Source organism: Callorhinus ursinus, unplaced genomic scaffold, assembly GCF_003265705.2.
Source record: "Callorhinus ursinus isolate GAN/ISIS: 27379988/994484 unplaced genomic scaffold, GSC_fseal_2.0 scaffold2, whole genome shotgun sequence".
Lineage (NCBI taxonomy): Eukaryota > Metazoa > Chordata > Mammalia > Carnivora > Otariidae > Callorhinus > Callorhinus ursinus.
This window is the reverse complement of record NW_027397064.1, coordinates 5,023,545-5,049,075: the sequence shown is the minus strand read 5'-3', so window position 1 is coordinate 5,049,075 and position 25,531 is coordinate 5,023,545. Positions and strand designations below refer to the sequence as shown.

At 44.4% G+C, this 25,531-nt stretch overlaps 3 protein-coding genes across 3 annotated transcripts; 2 read left to right on the top strand and 1 right to left on the bottom strand.

Moving 5' to 3' along the window:
* The first annotated feature begins 1,358 nt into the window (after positions 1-1,358).
* On the top strand, positions 1,359-4,269 carry LOC112836366 (UDP-glucuronosyltransferase 1A3-like). The gene is given in 3 exon segments (XM_025888009.1): positions 1,359-2,078; positions 2,080-2,226; positions 4,246-4,269. Coding segments are annotated over 3 exon segments (891 nt in total).
* A 3,366-nt stretch (positions 4,270-7,635) lies between these two features.
* On the bottom strand, positions 7,636-9,306 carry LOC112837136 (dnaJ homolog subfamily B member 3). The gene has a single exon (XM_025889256.2). The coding sequence runs from the start codon at positions 8,868-8,870 to the stop codon at positions 7,893-7,895; it is 978 nt and encodes a 325-aa protein (XP_025745041.2). The 5' UTR covers positions 8,871-9,306; the 3' UTR covers positions 7,636-7,892.
* Positions 9,307-12,848: 3,542 nt separating this feature from the next.
* On the top strand, positions 12,849-25,477 carry LOC112835111 (UDP-glucuronosyltransferase 1A1). The gene is made up of 5 exons (XM_025886652.2): positions 12,849-13,760; positions 20,562-20,693; positions 21,449-21,536; positions 21,826-22,045; positions 24,457-25,477. The coding sequence occupies exons 1-5, from the start codon at positions 12,897-12,899 to the stop codon at positions 24,752-24,754; spliced, it is 1,602 nt and encodes a 533-aa protein (XP_025742437.1). The 5' UTR covers positions 12,849-12,896; the 3' UTR covers positions 24,755-25,477.
* Positions 25,478-25,531: the final 54 nt, after the last annotated feature.

The following is a 25,531-nucleotide window of genomic DNA, read 5'->3' as shown; positions in this document are numbered from 1 at the left end:
CTATGTAAACTTTTAAGATTTGGCAGGCAGGGGCAGAGATCTACTGGTCTTGTGGGCACTCAAGACAAGCCTTGTGAGTGAGTTCCCTTTTTATTACCCCTGCCACCCACCATCTGGAGTGGCCTGCCTCTTTGTTCAGTCTCTCCTTGCCCTCTGTGTATGGTGGCCAGTTTGTGAGCCAACAATTAGTGAACCAGCCAGGAAACTGAAGAAATGGGCCTTGGGAAAGGGTGTCAGGAGCATTATAATGTTAAATCTTCCCATCCCGTCTCCTTATTTATTCTGTCTAGATTTGTGTCTTAGAGTTGCTAAAGAACAAAAGTCCAACTGAGTAAATTTGCAGATCTAATTGGCCTTATTAAGGATTCATGAATTGGGCAACATCCCATCTAGGAAGTACAGGGGAGCTCTGAGGCATTGTATGAAATGGGTGGTTTTCATGGGAAGGAGGTTGGGGTAAGGAAGTTATTAGTAACTTCCTTAGTGAAAGACCCCTGTCCCTAAACAGAGTAGTAGAAGACTGGAGAAGAGGAGTGGAGTCAGCTTGATCCGAGGCTGGCTGACCACTACCTCTTGTTCCGAGGAAAGCAGGCTCTGGGGGAGGGTGCTCTCTGGTCCCACTATGTCATCGATAAAGGTTGTTTTGCCCATTTATGCTTTAGATAACAGCAACTTTTATTCTGTGAAGTAAATATAGAACCCTCAACAAATCCTTGTGTTGTCCTCATGTCTCCAGCACAGGATCCTTTGAGATATTTACATATTTGATGGCCGCTTCAAGTAGATCCTTCCCTGACCATTGCAAGAGATGTCCTGGTGTGGAAAAGGAACAAAATCAAAGGGCTAGTGCCTCCCTTCCTGTTTAGAGAAAGCTGTCTTAGCAATGTTATATATTCTTCTGGGTGTGCTCCACGTTCCCCACAAATGGGAGGAAAGAGTTTTAGAGATCTCAGGTAAGGTCACATCCAACAGAGAGGTCATCCTTGGAGACTGGGGCATTGGTGACTCCTCAGACCTCAGAAATAGGAGGAGATCAAGTGAAATGGGCATCCACAGCCCTGTTTTGGGAACTGGATAAAAAGCAACAGAGTGAATTAGAGTGTTCCCTGGAGAAAGCAGCCAAGGCAGATGAGTTTTTCCATGATAAGGGAGATTGATCTCTCCCTGCGTGGAAGCAGAAGGGTAAGGCCGGTGGTGAAAGTGAGGGATAGATCTAGTCTGTAATAATTAACACAAGAAGGGCATACTGCCTGCCAGTTACCTGCCATTCTAAGTGGCTCAATGATAAGATAAAGACAAAGGAAATAAAGGCATAGGAGGCATAGCCTGATCTGAAAAGTCAGCTGCTTTGGGCTTCTATGGACAGGGCTGCAAGATTCCTGGTTCCCCTGCCAACACTCATGGGGCTATTGATTTTCCTGTGCGTCAGACCCGGGGCTGAAGGGGGGAAGGTGCTGGTGGTGCCCATGGATGGCAGCCACTGGCTCAGCATGAAGGAGGCCGTGCAGGAGCTCCATGCTAGAGGCCACCAAATGGTGGTTGTTTCACCAGAGTTGAACATGCATATCAAAGAGGATTTTTTCACCCTGACAACCTATGCCTCTCCGTACACCCAGGATGAATTTAATCATCTCCTGCTGGGCCAGACTTATCTGATATTTGAAAGAACGCATTTTCTAAAGATGTTTTTGAAAGCTATGGAAAGTTTAAAGAGTGCTGCTTTGGTTTTTCAAAGGTCTTGTGAGGAGCTGCTGCATAACAAGGAGCTGATCAGGCACCTGAATGCCAGCTCCTTTGAGGTGGTTTTAACTGATCCCGTTTACCCCTGTGGGGCAGTACTGGCTAAGTACCTGTCACTACCTGCTGTGTCTTTTTTGAGTTCCATTCCATGTGACTTAGATGTTGAGGGGGCACAGTGCCCAAACCCTTCCTCATATATTCCCAGGTTATTCACAATGAATTCAGACCACATGACATTCCTGCAAAGGGTCAAGAACATGCTCTACCCTCTGGCCCTGAAGTACATTTGCCACATTTCTTTCACTCCTTATGCAAGCCTTGCGTCTGAGCTTCTTCAGAAGAGAGGTGTCAATGGTGGACGTTTTCAGCTTCGCATCCGTGTGGCTGTTCAGAGGAGACTTTGTCCTGGACTACCCCAGGCCAATCATGCCCAACATGGTCTTCAGTGGGGGTATAAACTGTGGTCACAGGAAGCCATTGTCTCAGGTCTGTATTAGTGCTTATGTCCAATCAATGTTCCAGCTGGAACACGTTTTTTTGGTTGTTGTTGTTTGTTTGTTTTGTTTTTGTTTTTAATTTACTTCCAGGTGCTTATTTATCTGCCAGTCTTTCTAAGATTTCTACTTCTCATTCTCCTAACAGTTTGGTGAGATAAATGTTAAAGTACCTCCACTAGGGTAGTAAAGGTTTGCAATGGTCACCAAAAGAAATGAGAGGCAGGGGTGCCGGTCTGCGATAGGATTGACAAGCACTGGTGTGAGTCAACCAGGACTGTCCTTTCGTAAAGGCACCATTTTCGTGGTTGTGCAATTTTCTCAAACTGTGTAGGAGCAGGGATGCTGAGTTGTGAGCTGATCCACCAGGGGATTTTGCTTGTGGGGTGTTTGCTTGTTCAGGAGGACAAAGGAACCAAGAAATTGCGTTTGTTGACATGATAGTTTTTAGTGGCCCTGTCTCAGAAGGGACTAGAGTGTGATCTGATCACAGGAGACCTAAACACCAAAAGGAAGCAGAAGTGTCAGAGAGCTTGAATAAATTAAGTGGAAGTGAGAAAATGTGGAAGAGATAAGAAGGGGTCTGTGTGGTCCAAGAAAGAAGTAAGTGAGTTCAACTTTTCAGAGATGGAGCTGTGCCGACAAAGTTTTCTGACCAGGAGTTGATGTCAGGGATATGACATGGGGACAATCAGAGTTGGACTGCAGGTTGGATAGGTCTTATACTTGGGATGCCGAAGTCATCAAAGGATGGTGGGAGGGACTTGGAAGATCAAACTATGAGCCTATAAACCCAGTGAAGGGGGCGGGCAGTGATGAAGAGAACAGAGTCTAAAAGGGGAAAGGGGATGTTAGGAGGAGAAATCAAGAGTTGGACGCTTAACCTACTGCGCCACCCCTATACCGCGTCTTTATCCATTCACCTATTTTATTTTATCATCCATTCTATTTATTTTATTTTATTTTATTTTTTTTAAAGATTTTATTTATTTATTTGACAGAGAGAGACACAGCAAGAGAAGGAACACAAGCAGGGAAAGTAGGAGAGGGAGAAGCAGGCTTCCCGCCGAGCAAGGAGCCCGATGCGGGGCTCGATCCCAGGACCCCGGGATCACGACCTGAGCTGAAGGCAGACGCTCAACGACTGAGCCACCCAGGCGCCCCCTATTTTTTTTATTTTAATTTTATTATGTTATGTTAGTCACCATACAATACATCATTAGTTTTTGATGTGGTGATCCACGATCCATTGTTTTCGTATACCACCCAGTGCTCCATGCAGTACGTGCCCCCCTTAATACCCATCACCAGGCTAACCAATCCCCCCTCCCCACTTCCCTCTAAAACCCTGTTTGTTTCTCAGAGCCCACAGTCTCTCACGGTTCGTCTCCCCCTCCGATTCCCCCCTTCATCTTTCCCTTCCTTCTCCTAATGTCCTCCATGCTGTTCCTTATGTTCCACAAATAAGTGAAACCATATGATAATTGACTTTCTCTTCTTGACTTATTTCATTTAGCATAATCTCCTCCCGTCCCAACCATGTTGATGTAAAAGTTGGGTGTTCATCCTTTCTGATGGCTGAGTCATATTCCATCGTATCTATGGACCACACCTTCTTTATCCATTCGTCTGTTGAAGGGCATCTTGGCTCTTTCCACAGTTTGGCTATTGCTACTATATCATCCATTCTATTGATGGACATTTGGGCTCTTTCCATAATTTGGCTATTGTAGATTATGCTGCTATAAACATCAGGGTGCATGGATTCCCTTCAAATTAGTACTTTTGTATTCTTTAGGTACATAGTAGTGCGATTGCTGGATTGTAAGGTTGTTCTATTTTTAACTTTTTAAAAATTTTCTTATTATTTATTTATTTATTTATTTATTTGTTTTTAACTTTTTGAGGAAACTCCATACTGTTTTCCAGAGTGGCTGCATCTTTTAGTTTTCCTATGTGAATATATTCTCTGGAGTTAACTGCACTGGTTCAAATTCTCCCATTTTTCTAGCTGAATGGGCAGGTGAGCAAGTGACCTAACTATTCTGACCTCACTATTGTCACAATGAGTACACAATAAGTATTTTCTATTATCATTATTTAAAAAGTGCCCAGCAGGACAAGGTATGTCATCTGAAGACCTTTAGATATGTTTGTGCCAAATTTATTGGGTACACGAGAGATCATTTATATTGAAATTCTCAAGCATTATAGGTGATAAGCATACCATTATTGCTTTTGTTCCACTAAATTCTTTTTTACCTTGAGATCTTGTCACCCTTATTTATTTGGTTTGGTTTACCCTTAAATGTGACTTCTTTAAGTAGTTTATGGAAATTTTCTCCAAGTATGAAAGATTGGAGTCTAAGTCTTTCATATTTTTGCTCCTTTTCTTTCTCCTTTAAGATTTATGATGGGTGAGGGGCACCTGGGTGGCTCAGTCAGTTAAGCATGTGACTCTTGATTTCGGCTAAGTCTTGGTATCAGGATCGTGAATTGAAGCCTCACGTTGGGCTCCACGCTGGGCATGGAGTCTACTTAAAAAATTTTTTTTATGATGGGTGAAATTATTTTATTGGTTTTCTCAAAGAAATAATTTTGGGAATTGCTTATTCTTTTTACTATTTTTGTTTTCTATTTCATTAATCCCAGCTTGCTTTTTATTAATGATGGTCATTCTTGTGTCTTTTGGTTTATTTTATAGTTATTTTTCTAATATTCTTTAGGTAAGCATTAAGTTCCTTTCTGTAAGAGTTTTCTTAATAATGAAACATTGAAGTTCATAGAACATTTTCTATGTCTCCTAGGTTTTGGCATTAATCATTTTTTTTCTCTTTGTTTTGTTTTTGGTCATTTAATTTTCTGGTTTGGATTTCTTTAGGTCCATGGCTATCTTCAAACCTGTTTATTCCCACATAGTTAAAATTTATTTTAGCTATCTCTCTCTTATTTTTTTTCTAATTATTTTAGATTTTAATCAGAGAATGTTTCTTATGAAATCCCTACGTTAAATAATTTGATAGGTTTTCTTTGTGGTCTAGTACAGAACTGCCCAATGGAAGTATAATGCAGGCCATATATATAATTAAAAAAATTAGTAGACATGTTACAAAAAAGGCAAAAAGAGGGCTAAAATTAATTATATCTTATTTAATCAAATATATCTAAACATACTTTCAACATATACTCAATATAAAATTATTGAGATATTTTACATTCTTTTGCTTTCATACTAAGTCTTCAAAATCTGATACGTATTTTATACTTACAGCATATCTCAATTTGGACTGGCCACATTTCAAGTGCTTAGTAGTCACGTGTAGCTTCCTTATTTAACTGGTGTGTTCCATGGGAAGGGGCTGGTAGTGAGTCCTTGGAAATAGTCCACTGCAGGGTCCTCCAGATGGTCATCTTTGCACCAGAGAAAGTGCTGTTTTCTCTGCTCTGAAAGCCTACTCAAGCTATTCCATAAATGAGGAATACTGATATACAGGACTGTAATTTTGGAGCCAAGACATTTTTTAAAAGCAGCTTTCAGTTTTGAAAATTCTTTAGAGAAAATGCTTTTATATTTCTGCCAAAGAGAAACTTCCCACTTAGCAGCACTAATCCAGATCTCTAACTGAATGCTGTTTGTTTCAACAAATGCTGTTAAAACCCCTGGCAACCTGCAATCTACTGTCTTCCCTAACTTGACCACTCTAGGTACCTTATATAAATGGAATCATAGAGTATTTGTCTTTTTTCGACTGACTTATTTCACTTAGCCTAATGTCCTCAAGGCTCGTTCATGTTGCAGCATATGCCAGAGTTTCCTTACTTTTAAAGGCTGAATAATATTCCATTGAATGAATTGACCGCATTTGCCTATATATTCATCCATTGACTTGTAGGTTGCTTCCACTAGAGCTGTTAAGATCCATGACTGGATCCAACTTGAAGGCTTTCCTGACCAATGGAGGCTTATGTTAACCAACTGTATAGACACAAATGCACTTATTCTGTCCCATACAGAGTGGTGATTTTTAACCCTTAATTAGCATAACCACCATGAAATTGTGCACCCGCTTTTCTTATCACTTCAAAACTCTTGACATCCCTTCTCTCCCTGCTCCTCCTCCCCTCCCCACCAACAACTATGAATATCTTCACTGGTCTGAGTTCCCTAGCCTAGCAAGCAAATGAGCTGATTTTTTAAAAGCCCCGGTACTCTGTGTTATTCTGATACTTCTTGTACAATTAGTGGGTGAGAAGCACTGCCTGGGTACCTCAGTGACCATTTGATGTAGTTTTAACAGACTGTGTGCCCTCGTGGGACAGTAGTGGCTGAATCCTATGTTCCTGCTGCATAACTGTTTGCATGCCATTCCATGGGAATTGGACTTTACAGGCATCAAATTCGATTTCATATATTCCTGGTTGTGCTCAAGTCACACGACCTTCCTGGAAAGGATATGCTGCACTTTTAGTCGGTCTAGTTCAGTTGCCTTTTTGCTCCCATGCCTTATGCAAAGTTTTCCTTAGACATGACCAAAGGGGATGGCACAATTTGTGATGGACTATCCCAAGGCAACCATGCCCAAAACGGTTTTCACTGGGGGTATAAACTGTGCACAACAGAGATGTACCCTCTCAGATGTATGCTGCCTCACCCAAACTGTACTCCAAGCTTTCCAATATTCTTGGCTTTTGTCAACCTAATTTGAAATGAGATACATCCTGCACGCAGCAATGGGATAGTTTTGTGTAGCCTCACAGAAACACTTTCCACATTTTCATCAATCATAGTTGTAGAACCAAGTTGGGTACAGGCTAGCAATCAGATTTGTATTAAGGCTTTGAGTTATCACTACCACTGGTTCTTTTTTTTTATTGCTTAAGTGACCTGAATAAAGTCCACAGGATGCTCTTAACTAATCATACAACTGTAATGCACTTAAGCATTTTGCTCAAGCCTCTGGAGGGAACGTGTTCCTGCTTACACTGCCTTCAGTCCCCCGAAACGGACTTCAGACTTCTGACCTCCAGATCTTTAAGAGAATAAATCTGCGTTGTCTTAAGCCACCAAATTTGTGGTAATCTGTTACAGTAGCCATAGGAAACGAATACATCCACTTTGCCAGGTTTACGTTTTTTAAAAAGCCTAGGCTTATTATATTGAAACGGAGAACTCTCACTAGTCACCAGCATTTATGTGGGACTAAAAACCATCCTTAAGCCAGAGGTATTGGTGTATTCACATCTTTTACTGTTATGTGTTGAAAAAAACTGAAGTAAAACGATTTATCTTGGCAACGTTAACTTCAGAGAAAACTACCTGGCTGACATTTCAAAACAAAATGGAAAGGCAAGGTTCAAGGTGCTGGAACATTTTGTCCTAGTACTAAGAAATAATCACCGCTTCGGGATTATGTTTAATAAATAGCAAAGTGCATAGAGCTATTTACAACAGTTTTAAAGACAAACAGAGGTCCCATTCGTGCAGTCCCAACAATAACAACAAAGAGGCACTGGCATATGACTGTTTATAAATTCCTGAGAACAGTTGTTCTGAAAGTAGAGTGCCCTTGTAAGCCTCAAAAAAAAAAAAGAAAAAGAAAAGAAAAGAAAAGAAAGTCCATTCCTCACAGGGTGCTCTAAATCAAACGTGGCCTGGAACTACTCGGTGTCGACGCGCAGCAGCTGCTCTTGGCCATTTATCGTCAGGGACTTCAGCTCTCCGTCTTCTTCCACCTCCACTCTTTCTTGGCCATTCTCAACGATTCTCTTGGTGGTGATGTTTTTGCCACTGACGATGTCGGCGGAAGTCGCCACGGACCGGAAGTTGCGGGACCCACCCCTTCCACAAGACACGGCGAAGGAAGAAAGGCCTCCGCTCCCCAGGGAACCAAAGGAACTGAATCCTGTGTCAAAAGAAGAAAAACCACCCCCAAAGGCTGGAAATTCACTGAAGGCCGAGAAGAAGGGCGCGGTTCCTCCGCTTCTGATTCCCCGGGAGCTCCTCCGACCGCCCACGATGTTCTCCGGCGGGTCTCCGAAGAAGTCGAACGAAAATGGGTCGCGGCCCCGGAAGAACTCCCTGAAGACCTCAGCCGGGTCGCGGAAGGTGAAGACGTACCCGAACGGGTCGCGGCAGGGCCCGCCGCCGCCGCCGCCGCCCTCCCCCACTCCCGCCTCGCCATACCGGTCGTAGACGTCCCTCTTTCTGGCGTCGGACAAGACCTCGTAGGCCTGGGCCACTTGCTTGAACCGCCTCTCCGCCGCCGCCTTGTTCTCAGGGTTTTTGTCGGGGTGCCACTTGAGCGCCAGCTTGCGGTATGCTTTCTTGATGGCCTCGGGCGTCGCCTGGCGGGGCACGCCCAGCACCTCGTAGTAGTCCACCATGTCGGAAGGCCCAGCACGACACGACCCGCGGGCCACTGGCACGACGACGGGCGGCGCTGGCTGCCCCCGGGGCACGGGCCCGAGCGCCCCGCGAGCCCACGCCGTCCAGAAGAGGCGCCCTTGTGACGGAGCCCGCATCTCATTGGTCGAGACGGCATCCCAGAATGCACTGCGGGGTGGGGGGCGCGGCTTGCCGCCCTTCCGTGAGGGCCTGTGTGGCGTGTCTCGCCCTGGCGCGGACGCCCCGCCCATTGAGGCCCCGCCCCCCCGCCCCCAAAGCGAGCTGGAGTCTCCAAATCGCCCCCCCCCCCGCCCCCACCCTGCCGGCGCAGGAAGAAGAGGAAGTTAGCGGGAGGAAGGCGGTCTGGGGCTGTGGCGGCCGGGGCGAAGGATTGTGCCGACGTGGGCTTTCTGTCAGGCTTCTCCTCGCCTGTGGGCGTAGAGTGATGGGGGCGCGTTTCGTCTGACCTCGTGCTCAAGGACAGCCGCATCATTTGTCCAGAACAGCAGTTCTCTGGTTTTTTGTCTCCAGGACCCTTTTGCTTTTTTTTAATGTAGGTTGTATCTATCGACACCTACCCCATTAGAAATTAAAGCAATGGAAAAAACTCGTTAGTGAATTTAATAGCAATGAAACCTTATATGGTAACATAAATCATATTTTTATGGGAAAATCACTTTTTAAAAAAGATTTTAGAGAGAGCGAGAGCACGCATGCGCTTGCGCGAGGGTGGGGGAGGGGCAGAGGGGGAGGGGGAGGGAAAGAATCCCCAAGCTGACTCCGCTCTCATCGCAGAGACTGCGTGGGGCTTCATCTCAGGACCTGGAGGTCATGACCCCAACCGAAATCAAGAGTCCTGTGCTTAACTGACTGAGCCACCCTGGCGCCCCCAAATAACTTTTTCAAAGCGAAAATATTAGTGAAGAGGGGCATCATACTACATCTTCCACGTTTCTCTGGTTTTAAAGAAGAGAAGGGGACTCTTCCATCGGCTTCTGCAGCCAATCTATGGCTATATCACGGGTGATGTGGCCACGCAGAAACTCCACTGTACCCTTAAGGGAGCATGTGAGTGAAAAAGCCAAATATCATTATGGAAATAGTTTGACTTTGCAAAATTCCCCTAAAAAATTCTTGGGTATCCCCAGGGTGTCCTGGCCCATAGTTTGAGAGCTCCTGGTCTAGTTTATCAAAACGATTAAAACTTGCCGGCCATGCTTGTAGTGCTGTTGGTCAACGTTGCTGCAGTAATTATTTCCACTAAAACTGCTATACCATGACCATGACTTTCTTTTTGGCATTTTTGGACATTTGACCTCTCCCTACTTTCTCCTTATTCTCTGACACTATATTTTTTTTGCTTTGATAAATGGCAAGGCAATACCAATAAAGGTCACTTAGTTCTAAGAGGAAAATGATTAACCAGTGAACTCTAATATTTCATCATGAAGGGTAGTAGATCCAATGAGGCACTCTATGTCACCAGGACAAACTTCATGTCACCTTGAGGGGCCGAGTACGATCCTGGAGCTGGCGCTTTATAGTCATGCAATAAACAGCAGTAGGAAGTGGATTGAGAGTAGAGTCTAGTGTGAACAAAGCCATGTGGGAAAAGCCTGTTTGGGGAAGGTCAAGTGATCCAGAATGAGTGGAGGGAAAGGGGCAGAGGGGGAGGGGTCAGGTGAAAGGGCTGGAGAGGAGGAATGAGCTTGGACAGGTGGGCTGAAGGTCCATTCCAGGGAATTTTGAGGGCAAGGCTGAAGAGTCTAAATTTTATCCTGGATCCTAGGAAGCTGTTGACCAAGGTTTCAGGGATGGTGGTGGGGTGGGGCAGTGCAGGGAGCAGCTGAATGCTGGGACTCAGAAAGGGTAGATAGGGGTTGGGGGCCCCCACACAGGACTATGGCAGCTGGGTCTCAGAGACAGTGGATTCAGCACTTGCTTGCTCGGATATGGGGCCTAGACTGAAGGAGGGAAGGGTCACATCTATACAAAAACATTTACTGAGTGCTTACTGTCTGCAAAACCATGGACTGGCACCCAAGTGAGTGATTCCAAGGCTGAAACCCTGCTTGTAAGGGCAGAGTCATGTCCCCAAACCATCCAGGTACACAGAAGCCTCAAAAAGTCCTGAGGCTCTGTGTGATGCAGAAAAGTCATAAAATCATTATAATGGTGACTGTGTGTTTACAGCTCTTTTGCTATGGATAATTTACACGTGAACTCTTACGACATCGAGAGTTGAGAAGAATTATTGCCCCTAATGTTTAAACTGGACTATGAATTTCAGAATTGCGGATAGGGGCACACCAATGGGTTGAAGCCTTGCTGCCTCTTTTCTAGCCACCTAGAACCTTAGCCCAGGAGAAGGGGAAGTGCTTGGGGTGGGGTGGGGCTCTGTGTGGGTGGGGAGCTTCAGAGTGCATGTGTGTTTGAGCATGTGTGTACGCGTGCACCCATATATAAGCGTATGTGAGCCTGGAGATCTGTGGAGGAAGGATGTATAGGGAAAAGGGATATGTATGGAGTATGGTACTCTAAGTACCTGTTCTAAGTACCAGAATGGAGGAGTCCCTGTGAATATGCCCCACAGTACATCACAATTTTAAGAGTTAGCAGTTTCTCCGTGACCTTCCTATCAGGTCCCTGAATATGGGTGGCTAGTGATGTCCACAGTCAAAATATTGAGATCTGCACTCCCATCCTGGGATTGTAACATACAGCAACAGATCCCCAAAGGACAGGGTGAGATGATCAGTTCTGTCTGCACTCAGATTTGCCTTTTCTTCGGGAAGGGCATTTCTGTTGGCGACTACCATGCTTGCTCCCTGACCCTACCCTGGAGCTTTTGGGGCACCAGCTAGTGCTGGGTATTACTGTGTGAGCACATCTGCCTTCTCCCCATTTATTTCGATTGGGTAGTGACCGTGGGGATCACCGCTTTACTTCTGGCTCCTAGTTGGCTGTAAATTTCCAGCCTGGCCCTAAGATCTGGATAGTGGCCACGGGGAGTTGTGGTTAAGAGCAGGGTCTCCACGCTCTGCCGCTCAGGGCCTGCGTCTCAGCTCTGTCACTTAGTAAATGCAGGACTCTGGTTGGTCGTATTATCGCTCTGAGCCTCAGTGTCTTCCTTCGTAAAATGGGAATAATAGTATCTGCCTTTAAGGGATACTTTTAGGGGATTACGTAAGATGTGTTGTAAAGTGCTTAGCCCCGTACTTGATACCTAGTACATACTCCATACATATATGTTCTTACTGGTTTTGTTCACCTTTCCAGTTTGCTTCAACCGGGTCGTCAGAATTTCTCAGAGTGTCTGCTCTCACTGCTGCCTGTCTGAGCGAAGGCACGTCTGTCCTGAGAAAGGCCTTCTGCGCATGTATGCGCGAGTGGGCTTCCCTTCCTGCCATTCACTAGCCAGCAGCATCCGTCTCCTTCTTGACATGCTTCCCAACCTCTGACGTGCCTGTTTATCTACTTTCATTGTCAGTCTGTCTCTTCTGATGGAGCCCGAGTTCTGGGGAAGAGGGAGACTCATTTGTGGTGGTCTCTGTGGGCACTCCCTAGGCCCGGTGCCATGTAGGACTAAATAAGTATTTTGTTGGATGAATGCATCCAAATCATGATGGGTTGGGCAAGACCCTGAGTGACCGTGGGAAGGACATCCTGCAAGACTGCTATGGGCCAAAAGTAGGCTTGCAGTGTCATGCTCTTCTCTTTCTAAAAGGCATATTCTGCTTTCTATTTCATTCCTAAAAAGGAAGTCTAATTTGTCACCACATAACCTTTTTCTCCCCTCTTGGTCCATGGAAATACTCATTTAATGCATTCAAAGGTGCTGGAGCTGCTCTCCCTTCTCTGGCCCCTCAAGAATGTGATTTGAGTGGTTGGTAAAGAATTCCAGCCAGTTAAACTGTTGCTGCCTATCAAGAAAGCTAGTACGCTTGTCGGGATGAGCACCGGGTGATGGATGGAAGTGTTGAATTGTACACCTGAAACCAATATTACACGGTATGTTAACCTAACTGGAAATAAAAGAAAAACTTGAGTAAATAAATAAAAACTAAAAATCTTGGGGAAAAGAAAAGAAACCTAGTAAAGCTCTGCCCTCGTTAGCTCTAAAGGTAAACTTCCTGCTATTTTCAGCTGACTGACCAGCTATAATCATGTGATACAATCAACCATTAACTTTGAGTATAGATTGATTCTTGCGACAGGAAAGTAGGAGAAGGCAGATTTTGGCAGGAGAGAGTCTTGGTGGCAAAGGCAGGGGAACCATGGCGGCAGGGTCCCAGGGTCTACGTCCGCTTGTCCTAGGTCTGCTGCTGTGCGCACTGAACCCCACTGTGTCCCAGGGTGGGAAGCTGTTGTTGGTCCCGGTGGATGGCAGCCATTGGCTGAGCATGCTCGGGATCGTCCAGCAGCTGCACCAGAGGGGACATGACATAGTGGTCCTAGCTCACGAGGCCTCCGTGCACATCAAAGAAGGAGCATTATACACCTTGAAGAGGTACCCTGTGCCATTCCGAAGGGAGGACGTGGAAGCGGCTTTTATCAGACTTGGGCACGGTGTTTTTGAGAATGAGCCTTTGCTGCAGCGTGTGGTCAAAATGTATAAGAAAGTCAAGGAGGACTCTGCCCTGCTTTTGTCTGCCTGCTCCCACTTACTGCACAACAAGGAGCTAATGGCCTCGCTGGTGGAAAGCAGCTTCGATGCCGTGTTGACAGACCCTTTCCTCCCTTGTGGCCCCATCGTGGCCCTGTACCTGGGTCTGCCTGCCGTGTTCTTCTTGAATGCGCTGCCGTGTGGCCTAGATTTTCAAGGTACCCTGTGTCCCAACCCACCATCCTATGTGCCCAGGGCTCTGTCCCTTAACTCAGATCACATGACCTTCCTACCGCGGGTGAAGAACATGCTCATTTTCTTGTCAGAGAGCTTTCTGTGCAATGTGGTTTATTCCCCGTACGGACCACTTGCCTCTGAAGTCCTTCAGAAAGATATGACTGTCCAGGACCTGATGGGCTCTGCATCTCTCTGGCTTCTCAGAAGTGACTTTGTCAAGGATTACTCCAGGCCCATCATGCCCAACATGGTTTTTGTTGGTGGGATCAACTGTGCCAGCAAAAGCCCACTGTCCAAGGTGTGTATTTGAGGGGGAACTTTACAAGTCCATATCCTTGCAAGTACTTTGGATGGATGAACTTGCCTCCAATATATGCTGAATGAGCATGCTGAAATAGTCTCAAATGCCCTCTTTCACTAGTTTCTACCTTACAAATCTCCCGGGTCTGGGTTGTAATTTATATCTGTCTTAGGCATCCTCTTCTGGGTTATTTCTTTGTATAGGACACTTTAGGAAAGTATACTTTGGGCATTTTCTTCTGTGTGCTCCACTGAACAGTAATCAATTAGCTGCGACAAAGGCTAATTGTCATAAGCACAGAGCAATGAGTGTAGGGATCCTTGCAGAGAACACAGATTTGCATGCACCTTGCCCTGGATTGGGTCAGACACACAAGGGTCAAGACTGCTGAAGCAATTCTTTGACATCTATGGGTCCTGATGGCAAAAGTCGCCGTTATGTTTCTGGTTAAAGATCCAGTTGCTAAATATTCTGATAGGAAGCTCGCTCCTGTGGTCCCTTCTCTTCTAATAAGTAAATACCGTACAATCAGATTCTGGCACTGGGCAGAAAGGTCCTGAGTTTCATTCTCTGCAATGCTTATGAATGAATTGTTTCCCATACAGAATTTGAGGTATGCAAAAAAGTAGCATTCACATCCTCTTCCAGTCTCAACGGAGGTGATAGAGAATAACAGGAGAACCTCTGTCAGATGAGGGGTTGGGAAGAATTTTCCAAGGAGGTGACATTTCAGTGGGCATTCATTTATTTTTCAAGTACTGGTTGAGGATTAACGGGTAGGCCCAGGCACTTTGCAGGTGCTGAGTCTGGCTACTACTAAGGGACTGTCATCACCCTCGGAGAGCCCTGAATCTTATTCCCAGAGTGACTCGAACGTGATTCACATCCTAAATGATCATGTCATTGTCATGGCGTGGAGAAACTATGGATGGCAGAAAAAAAAACACCACGTGAGAAATCCGGTGCTGTGTGGATGCCTCCACCCCATTGCTGCGTGACAAGATTCCCTCTGTGGGGCTCTGATTCCTCCCCCATAATGTGAAGAGCGATCTGGTGACCTCCTCAGATCTCCCACCAGTGAGATTCTGACACCCCATGGCCTGTTGGAGAAGGATATGTCTGATGGGGTGGTCTGGTTAAGAAAGAAGGAGATGGTGTTGATTTTTTGGAAAGGAAAATGAGAAAACCGCATGTTATAGAAAACCAGTAATAATTCTTTCATATATAGGAAAAGGTGAAATATTACCAAACCAAGGGTCACATCACAGATCAAAGAAAAGAGAGCTAGTCAGCATGTCTAAGTTAGAGTGGAATTAAAGAGGAATATTTTTGGCATCATTATATAGGATCCAAGTGAAAACAATTGTGTTTCGCCTTTACTTTGAAATGTAAAACTTTGGGGATGTGCATGCATAAACGAAAATTCCACTTGAAATAGAAGGGCTTGCTTATAAATCTGTGTGGGTATCCTCCATTACACTGGCCTTCTTTCTATTCCTGGGACATTCCAAAATCTTTCACTGTTCAGGACCCTTGAACATGATGTTCTGTCCTTCTGGGATGCTGTGCCTGAATTTGTGAGGTGGCTGTCTTCTTGTTTTTTAGGTCAGCTGTAATGGCACTTCTTCAGGGAGTCCTTCTCTCTAAGATAGGATCCTATGCTCTTTCCTTCATAGCACATCAAGTACTGTGATCATCTCATTTAGATAATTGTTTATTGATCATCTCTTCCATACATGTGGGGGCAGGGACCACTGCTGCCCGTTACCATGCCCTTAACACCTGGCAATGGGTTTGCACGTGGTTGGTGTCTCGTAAATATCAGCATCTTGGGCATATAATTAGCACTTGCTAAAAGTTTGTTAAAGGAATGAATGAAAACCACGAACGGGTATGAACTGAGGACTAGTCACCAGATAGGCAGTAATCTCCCCCCGTTCTTTATACTCCTACAATTACATAAAACATATGTGCTTTTTTTTTTTCTTTTTTCTTAGGTGATTTTTTTAAAATTGAAATTCAATTAGCCAACATATAGTACATCATTAGTTTTTGATGTAATGTTCAATGATTCATTAGTTGTGTATAACACCCAGTGCTCTCATCAGATCACGTGCCCTCCTTAATGCCCATCACCCAGTTACCCCAACCCCCCACTCCCCTCCATTCCACAACCCTCCTGTATTCTGTTAACCACGTAATCTTGTTCCCTAGGAAGAACACTGAAGTTTATATTCCAGGGCCTTGCTCTTGTTGTTACTTCAAATATCACCTTACCAAGGATCAAGCTCTTTGTAGTTTTCTTCATATTTGTTCTGTTCCTTTCTTGTTCAGTTTTTCTTAAGTATTTTACACTTTTTTTTTTTTTTTGGTCACTCCTGTGAATGTGATAGTTTTTCCATTTCTGTTTGTAGCTGGTTATCTACTCACTATTCAGCCCCAAATCAAAATTGAGCCTAATCAAAATATTGATTTCATCATTAAAAAAAACTAGCATGCAGACTTTTATCGTAAATAAAATATGGTTTCTTCTGTTCTGAATTCTATGCCAGGTATTGGTCTTATTGAATTCACTAGAATGTTTAAAAACAGTTGAATAATTTTGGCAATCGCAAGGATTCTTGTCTTGCTCCTGATTATAATGAAGATTGATTTTCATTTCATCATTTTATATCATGTTTGCCATTGTTTTTTGGCAAATAGTCTTTATTTATTTAGGTAATTTCTTTCTTTACTTTAGGATGTTTACTAGGAGGGGCTACAGGACTTTATCTACCATCTTTCTCAATATCATAGTTTTGTCATCATTTATCGATATATTTTCTTTGCCTGAAATTTGTCTAAGTGCTGAGCTGTAATGATTATGTGCTGTTTGCAGCTTTGTTTGGTGCAAGCAAGCCTTGGTGTGAGAATGTCTCTGTAAGTTGTACCGGATGGCAACCCTCTTTGTCTTACTTAGTATTTTTAATTTGAAATTCCACTTTTTTTGATACTAATATTACCATTTCTGTATTATCTTGTTTACCTTTCCCTAGTGCCTCTTTGGTACCCCTTTGTCTTCAAGATTTTTTCTTTTTTTTTTAAACAACACGGAGCTGATATTTTTAACCTGGTTGGAAAACTTTTGCCTGTTTGCACTTAATTTAACAATTGCTAGATTTGATTCTAACTTTACCAGTTTATTTTTATTTTACTTGGTCATTATCCCTTTTCTTGGCAAGTGGCTGTTTATTTTCTTTTTCCCCCTTGGTTAATTAAAGAATGCTTTTCTAGGCTTCCATTACTCTAGTGGAAATCATCCTGGTCCCAGTGCTCTTGGTCAAAGTCCTGAACTTCAAGAATAGAGATAACAACGTTTAGCTGATAAAGAGAGTCCATGTGGAAGGCACACCTGGTGTTGGGCATGTCTGGGATGCCTGGCAGATAAAAGATAGTAGGACAGTATTAAGAACAAAGCTCAAGGATTCTAAGATGTCCTTCCCCACTCAGGGTGAGAGACCATCTTTGGGGACATGTGGGGATTCAGAGATGATATCCATCCAGACATGTTGGGTCTGAGGGAAACAGCCAAACAGAAGGTCAGTGAGAACAGAGACTTGACAATGGCAAGGAGAAGAAACACTGGTGAGCGGGGAAGCTGGCAGTCTTTGTCCGTGGCTCTGAATCCGTAGTGATAAAGCAACAGTTTTCCAACATGCTAAGTGCTTACCGAGCATTTTGAGAAACAGATGACATTTGGGAAGAGAAAATCTAATAGAAGCCTGGAGCTCAAAATACTAAACTCTCAGCAAAAGTTAGGACCTGTGTCAAAGTCATCGACAGGGTGGGCAAGTGCTTTCACGTCGGAGGGGGCCTCATCCTTTTTGGAAGGGGTAAGAGGTGGGGCAGTCGAGGGTTATTTTCGTTAACCTGTCACTTCCCTCTTTGGCCACTCTAGAGTCTGTGAAGTCAGGGCCAGATTTGGGGAAGTTTTGCCAAGTAGAGTGTGGACCTCACCATTGCTGAATTCCAGAAGAGCTGGCCCCGAAGAGGTATTGGTCGCAATAACACAATCTCTGCAGTTTGCCCTTCTGTGATCTGTAGATGAACCTCTGTGACATTTAAACTTCAGTCTTGCTATGTACCTTTGGGTGTTTATGGACCTGTGGGTTCCATTTTATGATAATCACACCCTGCTGGGTGCCGAGTGGGTGTGGGAGAGTGTGCAAGGAGGGGAAATCAGACATGGCCCTTTGTAGATATGGTGAAAGTAAGAGTGGGTTTCATAAAGGAGGGAAGGTCCTAGGAAGTGAGGTGATCTGTTTACCTTCACTCAGAAAAAGGAGCTCAAAAGGTACTTGGAGATGAGCCTTCCTTCCGAGGAAAGAAGGATGTGGTGCAATCCAGGGGAGGAAGGACTTCAGGAAAACCGTCCTTAGGATGTTTTTGTCATAGACCAGAAATGCAGCGTGGTGGTGGGGAAGATGATGCTGGCCTCCCTGACCTTTCAGATGAGCCCAGTGGAGAAGGCTGGCACACACCTGCTAGGAGCCTGAGGCCTTGAAGAGAGCTGGTGGGGGTGGACCAGACTGGGGCCTCCCCCCTGAGGGGGGCTGCAGTGTTTGGGCTTTATTTGTCACGCTCTGAACCGAACCTGAAAGAAGTCTCTTAAAATCACACGTGCTGAGCCCTGTGGGAAATGCTTTCCATGTCACACTCAGGGTGGCCAGGGTTCTGGTTTGAACAGAACTGAAAGTCCCATATCTCAGGAAACCCCTCAGTTCTGGGCAAACCCCAGCACATCACACAGTCTCATTAATGTCCTTGGCGTTCTTGGGAAACATAAAACCATTTGGAAGACTCTAGGGGAGTTCATTAGATCATGAAAACCTACAGTTGGGGGAAAATTGCCACACTCGCACCTACTCTATTTCCTTTATGTGGAATTGCCACTCTGTGTGTGTGCGTGCCCCCCCACACGTGTGTATGCAGGTGTGTGCCTGTGTGTGTGCATGTGTGTATGCCCAAGTGTGTATATGTTTCCTGAAGACCACAGCACACTGGAGTTGGCATTTGAAGGTTGGGGCCAGATCAGGCTAGGCTGAGATTATTGCTGAGGGTTGAGTCTGGGGGCTTCTTTCCCCTTAATGCTGCTCTTCTTCTGATTGGATCATTTTTTGTTGCTTCCTCTCAGAGCTTTTGTCTGACATTCATCTCTAAAGTCTATTCCTTGTTACTTTAGGGGTAGAGGCTTGAGAGGTCATAATCTGTGATCTGTACTTACTAGTGGGGTCCCAGCCATCACTGTCTCTCACCCTTATACATGCAGACACTTCTGAAGATCCCATCCGCCTGCTTCATCCAAGGGAACCATGGATTGTCCATTTTCTAGTAGTTTTAAGTTTCATTATTGACTAGAAAACCACTCACAGTTCATTCCTTATTCCTTGGGTCATCTGGCGCGGAAGTTTCTTCAGAAACAAGTCCCATTGCTTTGTCTTGAGTTTCGTCCTTATGTAGCCAAGCCTGTAATGCCCAATGGTGGTCTTGGTTGGAGGAGTCGGAGCAGCCTTAGAGTTGCAGTTCTTCCTCGGATGATGGTGATGGATATATTGCTAGAAGGGATCAGCTTCTGGAATGGGACAGGAACGCTCTGCGGAGGTCATGTGCTAGGTGGGTTGAGACTCACTGCTTGTTTATCCTTCCCACTGGTGGCTGGTACTCAGGGTTTGCTCACATGCCCTTGACCCTCTCTGAACTCTGCAGAAGGGTCTCAGATTCTGGTGCACCCTTGGCAAGGTTTTCTGTCCCATTTTGCACCTCTCATATCTAGAGAGAAATATTTTGCTTTTTACAGTACATTATGAAGCCAGCAAACAAAGATTCAGGTATCTTTCTATATGTTCTTGCTAAGGTAGGAAAGTTGACTTAGACTCTTCAGAAAGCTCTTCTCCAGGAAAGGTAGGAAATTGCCTGGTTGACTGGTTAAGTTTCAGCACGGAGTTGACATGAATATGATCCCTAATCACCCCAATGTATTGGCTGCCACATGGAAGACTGCTGTAGGCTGTGGGGAAGCAAGAATTGTTACAGGCTGTCCTGGCTATTTGAGGTTTTTTCTTAACCACGAGCCTCATCTTCAACACTATTTGCAGCTTTCTGCTTTGGCTCCATTCATTCTTTTAACATAAAAGGAATATTCCAGAAGCCTTGGAAAATAATACACATCTTTACTGTAGATTTTCACAAAGGGGCGGTGCAGGAGTTTTAGAGTCTGCAGAAAGCTTTCTGAAATCCTCCTCGGACAGCTTTCCTCTCTCCCAAGGTCTCCCGTCACTGATCTGCTAAATGGCTCTCTCCCTTCTCTGTGGTGCTCATTCACCTTTCCCTCCTCCTTCCGTACTGCCTTCTGCTCTCTCCTTTAGTTCCCTTCCTGAAAGCCTGTTTTCTCCCAAGACCCTTCCAGCTGCTTGAAGCCCCTGGGAAGTGGATCTGGTCTTATCTCTGATTGTTTTTCCTTCGGGAAATTAGCATACTACCTGGATTCTGCATCTCAAAGAAGAAGAGGAGAACCCAGGAGACAACCCAATATGCAAGAAGCCTTCCTCCTTTGGAAGGGAGTAAGGGGAGGAGGGAGGAAGGCTGTAATGTGCGTTAATATTTTGTATCTCTAACACACACACACACACACACACACACACACACACACACACCTTTAATCACTTGTTAAGATGAAGACATCTGATTCATAGCTGAATGTATGCAGTTCCCGAAGAAGGTGAGAAAAAAGTTAACTGGAAATTTCTCTTGTGGTTCTAGGAATTTGAAACCTATGTTAATGCTTCCGGAGAACATGGAATTGTGGTTTTCTCTTTGGGCTCCATGGTCTCAGAGATTCCTGAGAAGAAAGCTATGGAAATTGCTGATGCTTTGGGCAAAATATCTCAGACAGTAAGAAGATTCCATACCATTCTATCTTCCCAAGAGTTGGAAGCCCAGACTTCTAGCATCGATGTTAATCCTATGAGTTGGACTTTTGGTTTGGGTTTCCCTGCAACTTCTCAATTATTAATCCAAAGTTCTCTTTGCCATGTCACTCTTAACTACTCTGTTAAACCACGGTCTGCGTGACATGGAGGTCTCATTTTCTCTAAGAAACTCAAAAGTGTACTAAGGAAAATTTATTTTATTTTATTTTATTAACTAATTTATTTGTAAGGATTTTATTTTTTTAAGTAATCTCTGTATCCAACCTGGGTCTCGAACACACAACCCTGAGATCAAGAGTGGCATGCTCCACTGATTAAGCCAGCCAGGGGCCCCAAGGAGAATTTATTTTAAAGATAAAGTAGACAGGGTAATGTACAGGATAGTGTTTCTTCATGTTATGCAAGAGTATTTCCACAAAAAGCTGCTGGTCAGGACACTGGATTCATTTCTTATATTTCTGCTTCTCTAATTCTACATCCACTCACTTTATTAAGTAAATTCCCTTTGAAGTGCAGAAAAGTGCAAAAGTTGTAACTGTATAACTTGATGAATTTGCACAAATACACAGAATGTTACCAGTCCCCAAAGCCTTCCCAGTCCTGACACCTCCCACCCTTGCCAAGGTTATGTTCATTCAGAGGACTCCACATTGTGGCTACAATGGCAGATGTTTTTGAATCATTGTGTTCCTTAAACGCTGTTCTTGTCTCTGCAAGGTCCTGTGGCGGTATACTGGCACTCCACCCCCAAATCTCGCGAAGAACACAATCCTTGTCAAGTGGCTGCCCCAGAATGATCTGCTTGGTATGTGGGCAGGATTGGGTGTGTTGGTCAAACCCAAGTGAAATTAGGGAAGTGGCTCACGCTGGGCTGTTCTAAAGGATTGTTTAGCTGGGAAATATTATGGCCAAAGTATTCCACATTGCTTTTTTATCCAGTGGGGCATCTCAACCCACATTTTCCTCTGCAGACTTCTGCAGGAGCCACATGTGGATGGCACTGAGTCCTCAGAACGCTTTCAGAACCTAGATGGTGTCAGACTGTGAAACTTGGTGACTTGACCGCTGGCGTCCCTCCCTGCTTTGCTTCTCAGGTCACCCGAAAACTCGGGCCTTTATCACACATTCTGGCTCCCATGGCATATATGAGGCAATTTGCAACGGCGTTCCAATGGTGATGCTGCCCTTGTTTGGTGATCAGATGGACAACGCGAAGCGCATGGAGACCCGGGGCGCTGGCGTGACCTTGAACATCCTGGAAATGACTTCTGAAGATTTAGCAAATGCCATAAAAACTGTCATCAATGACAAAAGGTAAGAGAGAAGGTACAGAGGAATGTTGCCTGTATTTTGGCCATCTCATTCAGAACAAATATGCAAATGTGAAAACAAATGAATAAAAACCCAATTTATAAGTAAGGTGATTTGGGGATTATTATTATTCATTTTTATAAAAGGATGCTTTAACTCCTATAGAACTTATCATCGAAATGATTTTAAATATTATTTCCCTCGGTAGGATTAAAACTTCAATTAATTAAAAAATACAGTCACCAAGTAGACATCTGATCTGTAAATTCCTGCAAAGAGAGAAATATTCCATTACAAGAAGCATAGTGTCCATGAGATAAGAACAAGCCAGGAGCTTAGAAGTACATCCCTCTCTAGCACCGAAGCAAATGAGAAGTTTTGTTCATGGGGATTTATAAGGGGGATGGGTCATGTGATCGCACAGACAAAGGCTTATAATAAGAGCAAAGATCAGTCTGCTCAAATGTGGCTCTGAAAACAATTCAAGAGGCAAAAGCCATCAGATCAAGTGATCTCTGCATGAAATTTATCGTATTGCTGTCAAGTTCCCTAGTAATAATAGACTGGCCAAAACCTTATGGGAAGAAGTGATGGCCAGGGGTGGACTTCATCCAACCATTAATGTGTGCGTGTGTGCACGCGTGCGTGGGCATGTGTGGGTGCCTGTGCATACGTGTGTGTCTAAGAGCGTGTCAGGAGTCTTGACCCATAGTTGCTTCATTTTGAAAGAGATGTCAATCAGAGGGACAGGTGTGAAAAGACTGGAGTGTGTTCAGATGGGAGGAGACATGCCACAGGGGGGCACGGTGAGCCTGGGGAAGGACAAACGGAGAAATGGGGCACTCACGTGTGTGGTGCTGATGGATGAGAAAGAAAAGTCCACATAACCCCCGGGGTAAATGCCCAGTGTGTCCAGAGCAGCGGGTGGCATCCCTCCATCCTGATGGGCCTCTTTGGACAGTCCAGCTTGCCGGCATCAGGCCGTGCTGCCCCCATGTCGAAGGCACTGAAACCCCGACTTCTCTCCACGCGCTGACGAAAAAACTCATTCCTGAGGTTCGCATTAGTAGTACAATTTTGATCTTCTGTTGAGTGGTACATATACTACCTGGAACCTACAAATGACTTGGTAGAGGTTCTCTTATGTTTAAAAAAAAAACCTTCATCAATCAGCTTAAGTTACCAGCAGACTTCATCTATTTGCTCGGGAGTCATCTCTGCCTAATCGTGAACCTCCATATTCCCAACATGCCAAGCTGGGACATAAAATTAAAGACAAATGGAAAAATTTTGAACATCAGATGACGCACCCAGGCCATAACAAGTGCTCAGTAAATGGTGGATGAATGAATGAAAGTTCTAGAAAATCTATTTTGTTTAAGTGGAGATTTATATAAAAGGAAGATGTTTAACAAGACTTATGGCCAAATATTATTATCACAGTATAGTAATGTATCCAGATATAATGACAGGCCTGTTTAAAGATAGCGGTTGTCATAACTGCTCTTGAATAAGATTGAATAAGAGTGTCTTACTCTGGTCTTTCTTCTCCTTTTTTTCCCTCTTCCAACTCTCTCTCTTTCTTCTTCTAGGGCATCCACACTAAGGGTCAAGTCATCTAACCCAGTTTGGCTTTGGATGTTCCGATTCAGCTATCCACACTGTCCAAAACCAACAAAAATCTGTTTGTTGAACAGGCTGCATAGACACAACCTCGTGCTCACGTTAGCGCTTGGGTGGTGTGATGTGTCACCACTTGCAGATGGCACTTATAAGTCACTTTTGCTTTGACTAGATGTGATTGTTTATTTTTTTATTTTTATTTTTTTAAAGATTTTATTTATTTATTTGAGAGAGGGAATGAGAGATAGCGAGCACGAGAGGGAAGAGGGTCAGAGGGAGAAGCAGACTCCCCGCCGAGCAGGGAGCCCGATGTGGGACTCGATCCCAGGACTCCAGGACCATGACCCGAGCCGAAGGCAGTCGCTTAACCAACTGAGCCACCCAGGCGCCCTAGATGTGATTGTTTAAAACCGTGAAAGGAAAACTGCTCCTAATTTCTGACACACCCTTTTCTTTTATTTCTTTCTCTTACTGTAAAAGTATCTAATTTCCTACAAAAATACCAAGAAAAAGAAAAGAAGAAAATAGGAAGCAAGGTTCAAATAATTTAATATTATAATTTTGGCTTCCAGTTTTCTTTCTACATTTTTTTTTTAAATTTCAGAGATAAAGACCATTTAGTGTGTGTGTGTGTGTGTGTGTGTGTGTGTGTGTGTGTGTGTGTGTTTTGTCTATAATGGAAACACATTTCCTCTGCCAAGGTTAGCAACTTCCCAACCACAGCAAGCCTAAAGGGAGAATGGTTCACTGAGGCCAACGTTCCAGACACTCATAACTGTCTCTGTGTTTAGCTATAAGGAGAACATCATGCACCTCTCCGGGCTGCACAAGGACCGCCCCATCGAGCCCCTGGACCTGGCTGTGTTCTGGGTGGAGTTTGTGATGAGGCACAAGGGGGCTCCACACCTGCGCGCTGTAGCCCACGATCTCACCTGGTACCAGTACCACTCTCTGGATGTGATCGGCTTCCTCCTGGCCATTGTGCTGGGGGTTGTCTTCATCACTTATGAATGTTGCGCCTTGGGCTGCCGGAAGTGCTTTGGGAAGAAAGGACGAGTTAAGAAATCTCACAAATCCAAGGCACACTGAGAAGTAGGTGGGAAATGAGATGACCCAAAGTTGCAACCACAGGCAACGTTAAATTCATGTTCTGCTTATTAAAGAAATACTTAGCCCTGAATGAGATACCCCTGAGTGTTTTTTTAAAAATAAAAACAATCTAATTGCTAGTGACACCTACAGGTTGAGACACTTGAATCGCTTCTGCCCCCTCTGGTATCTTTAATCTGGACTACCCTTGTCATCTTTAAAATGACTTGCCAAAAGGGTCGGACAGGTCCCTCCTGCACTTTGCATTACTTTTCTTACTTAGAAGTGAGGCCTCTTTGGGGGGCACAGATTTCAGAGTTCCTCCCCAGCCCCACCCCGCAACCTGGGAGGACGGTTCTAACATCATCGTCTGGCTTCTGTAGACTGTTGTGATCAATTCCTTCACCAGTGACGGCAGGTCTTAACTTAATGCTCGCGCTTCACAGATGTCACTTTGTGTATTTAAAGAAGGAGACACCAGGGCATAGTGCTTTGTACTTGAAATAAATGAATGATACAGGATCTTTTGAGAATAGTGTCTGATTTCTGTCTTTAGGGAAAAGAATGGTGTATAAAACTGATGAGTGATGTGTTCAAGAGGATAATCATGGCTTGTGGCAAATGGATGTCATTTGAGAAAAGCCCAAAGTAGAGTGTCTCACAAGTGTATTTTCTCTGATGTTTCCCACAAGTGAAAACATTAATAAATTCATATAAATTATATTTCTTAGGTGTTCTTCTCTTCATTGTCGTAACCATTTCTTGGTTAACTACATG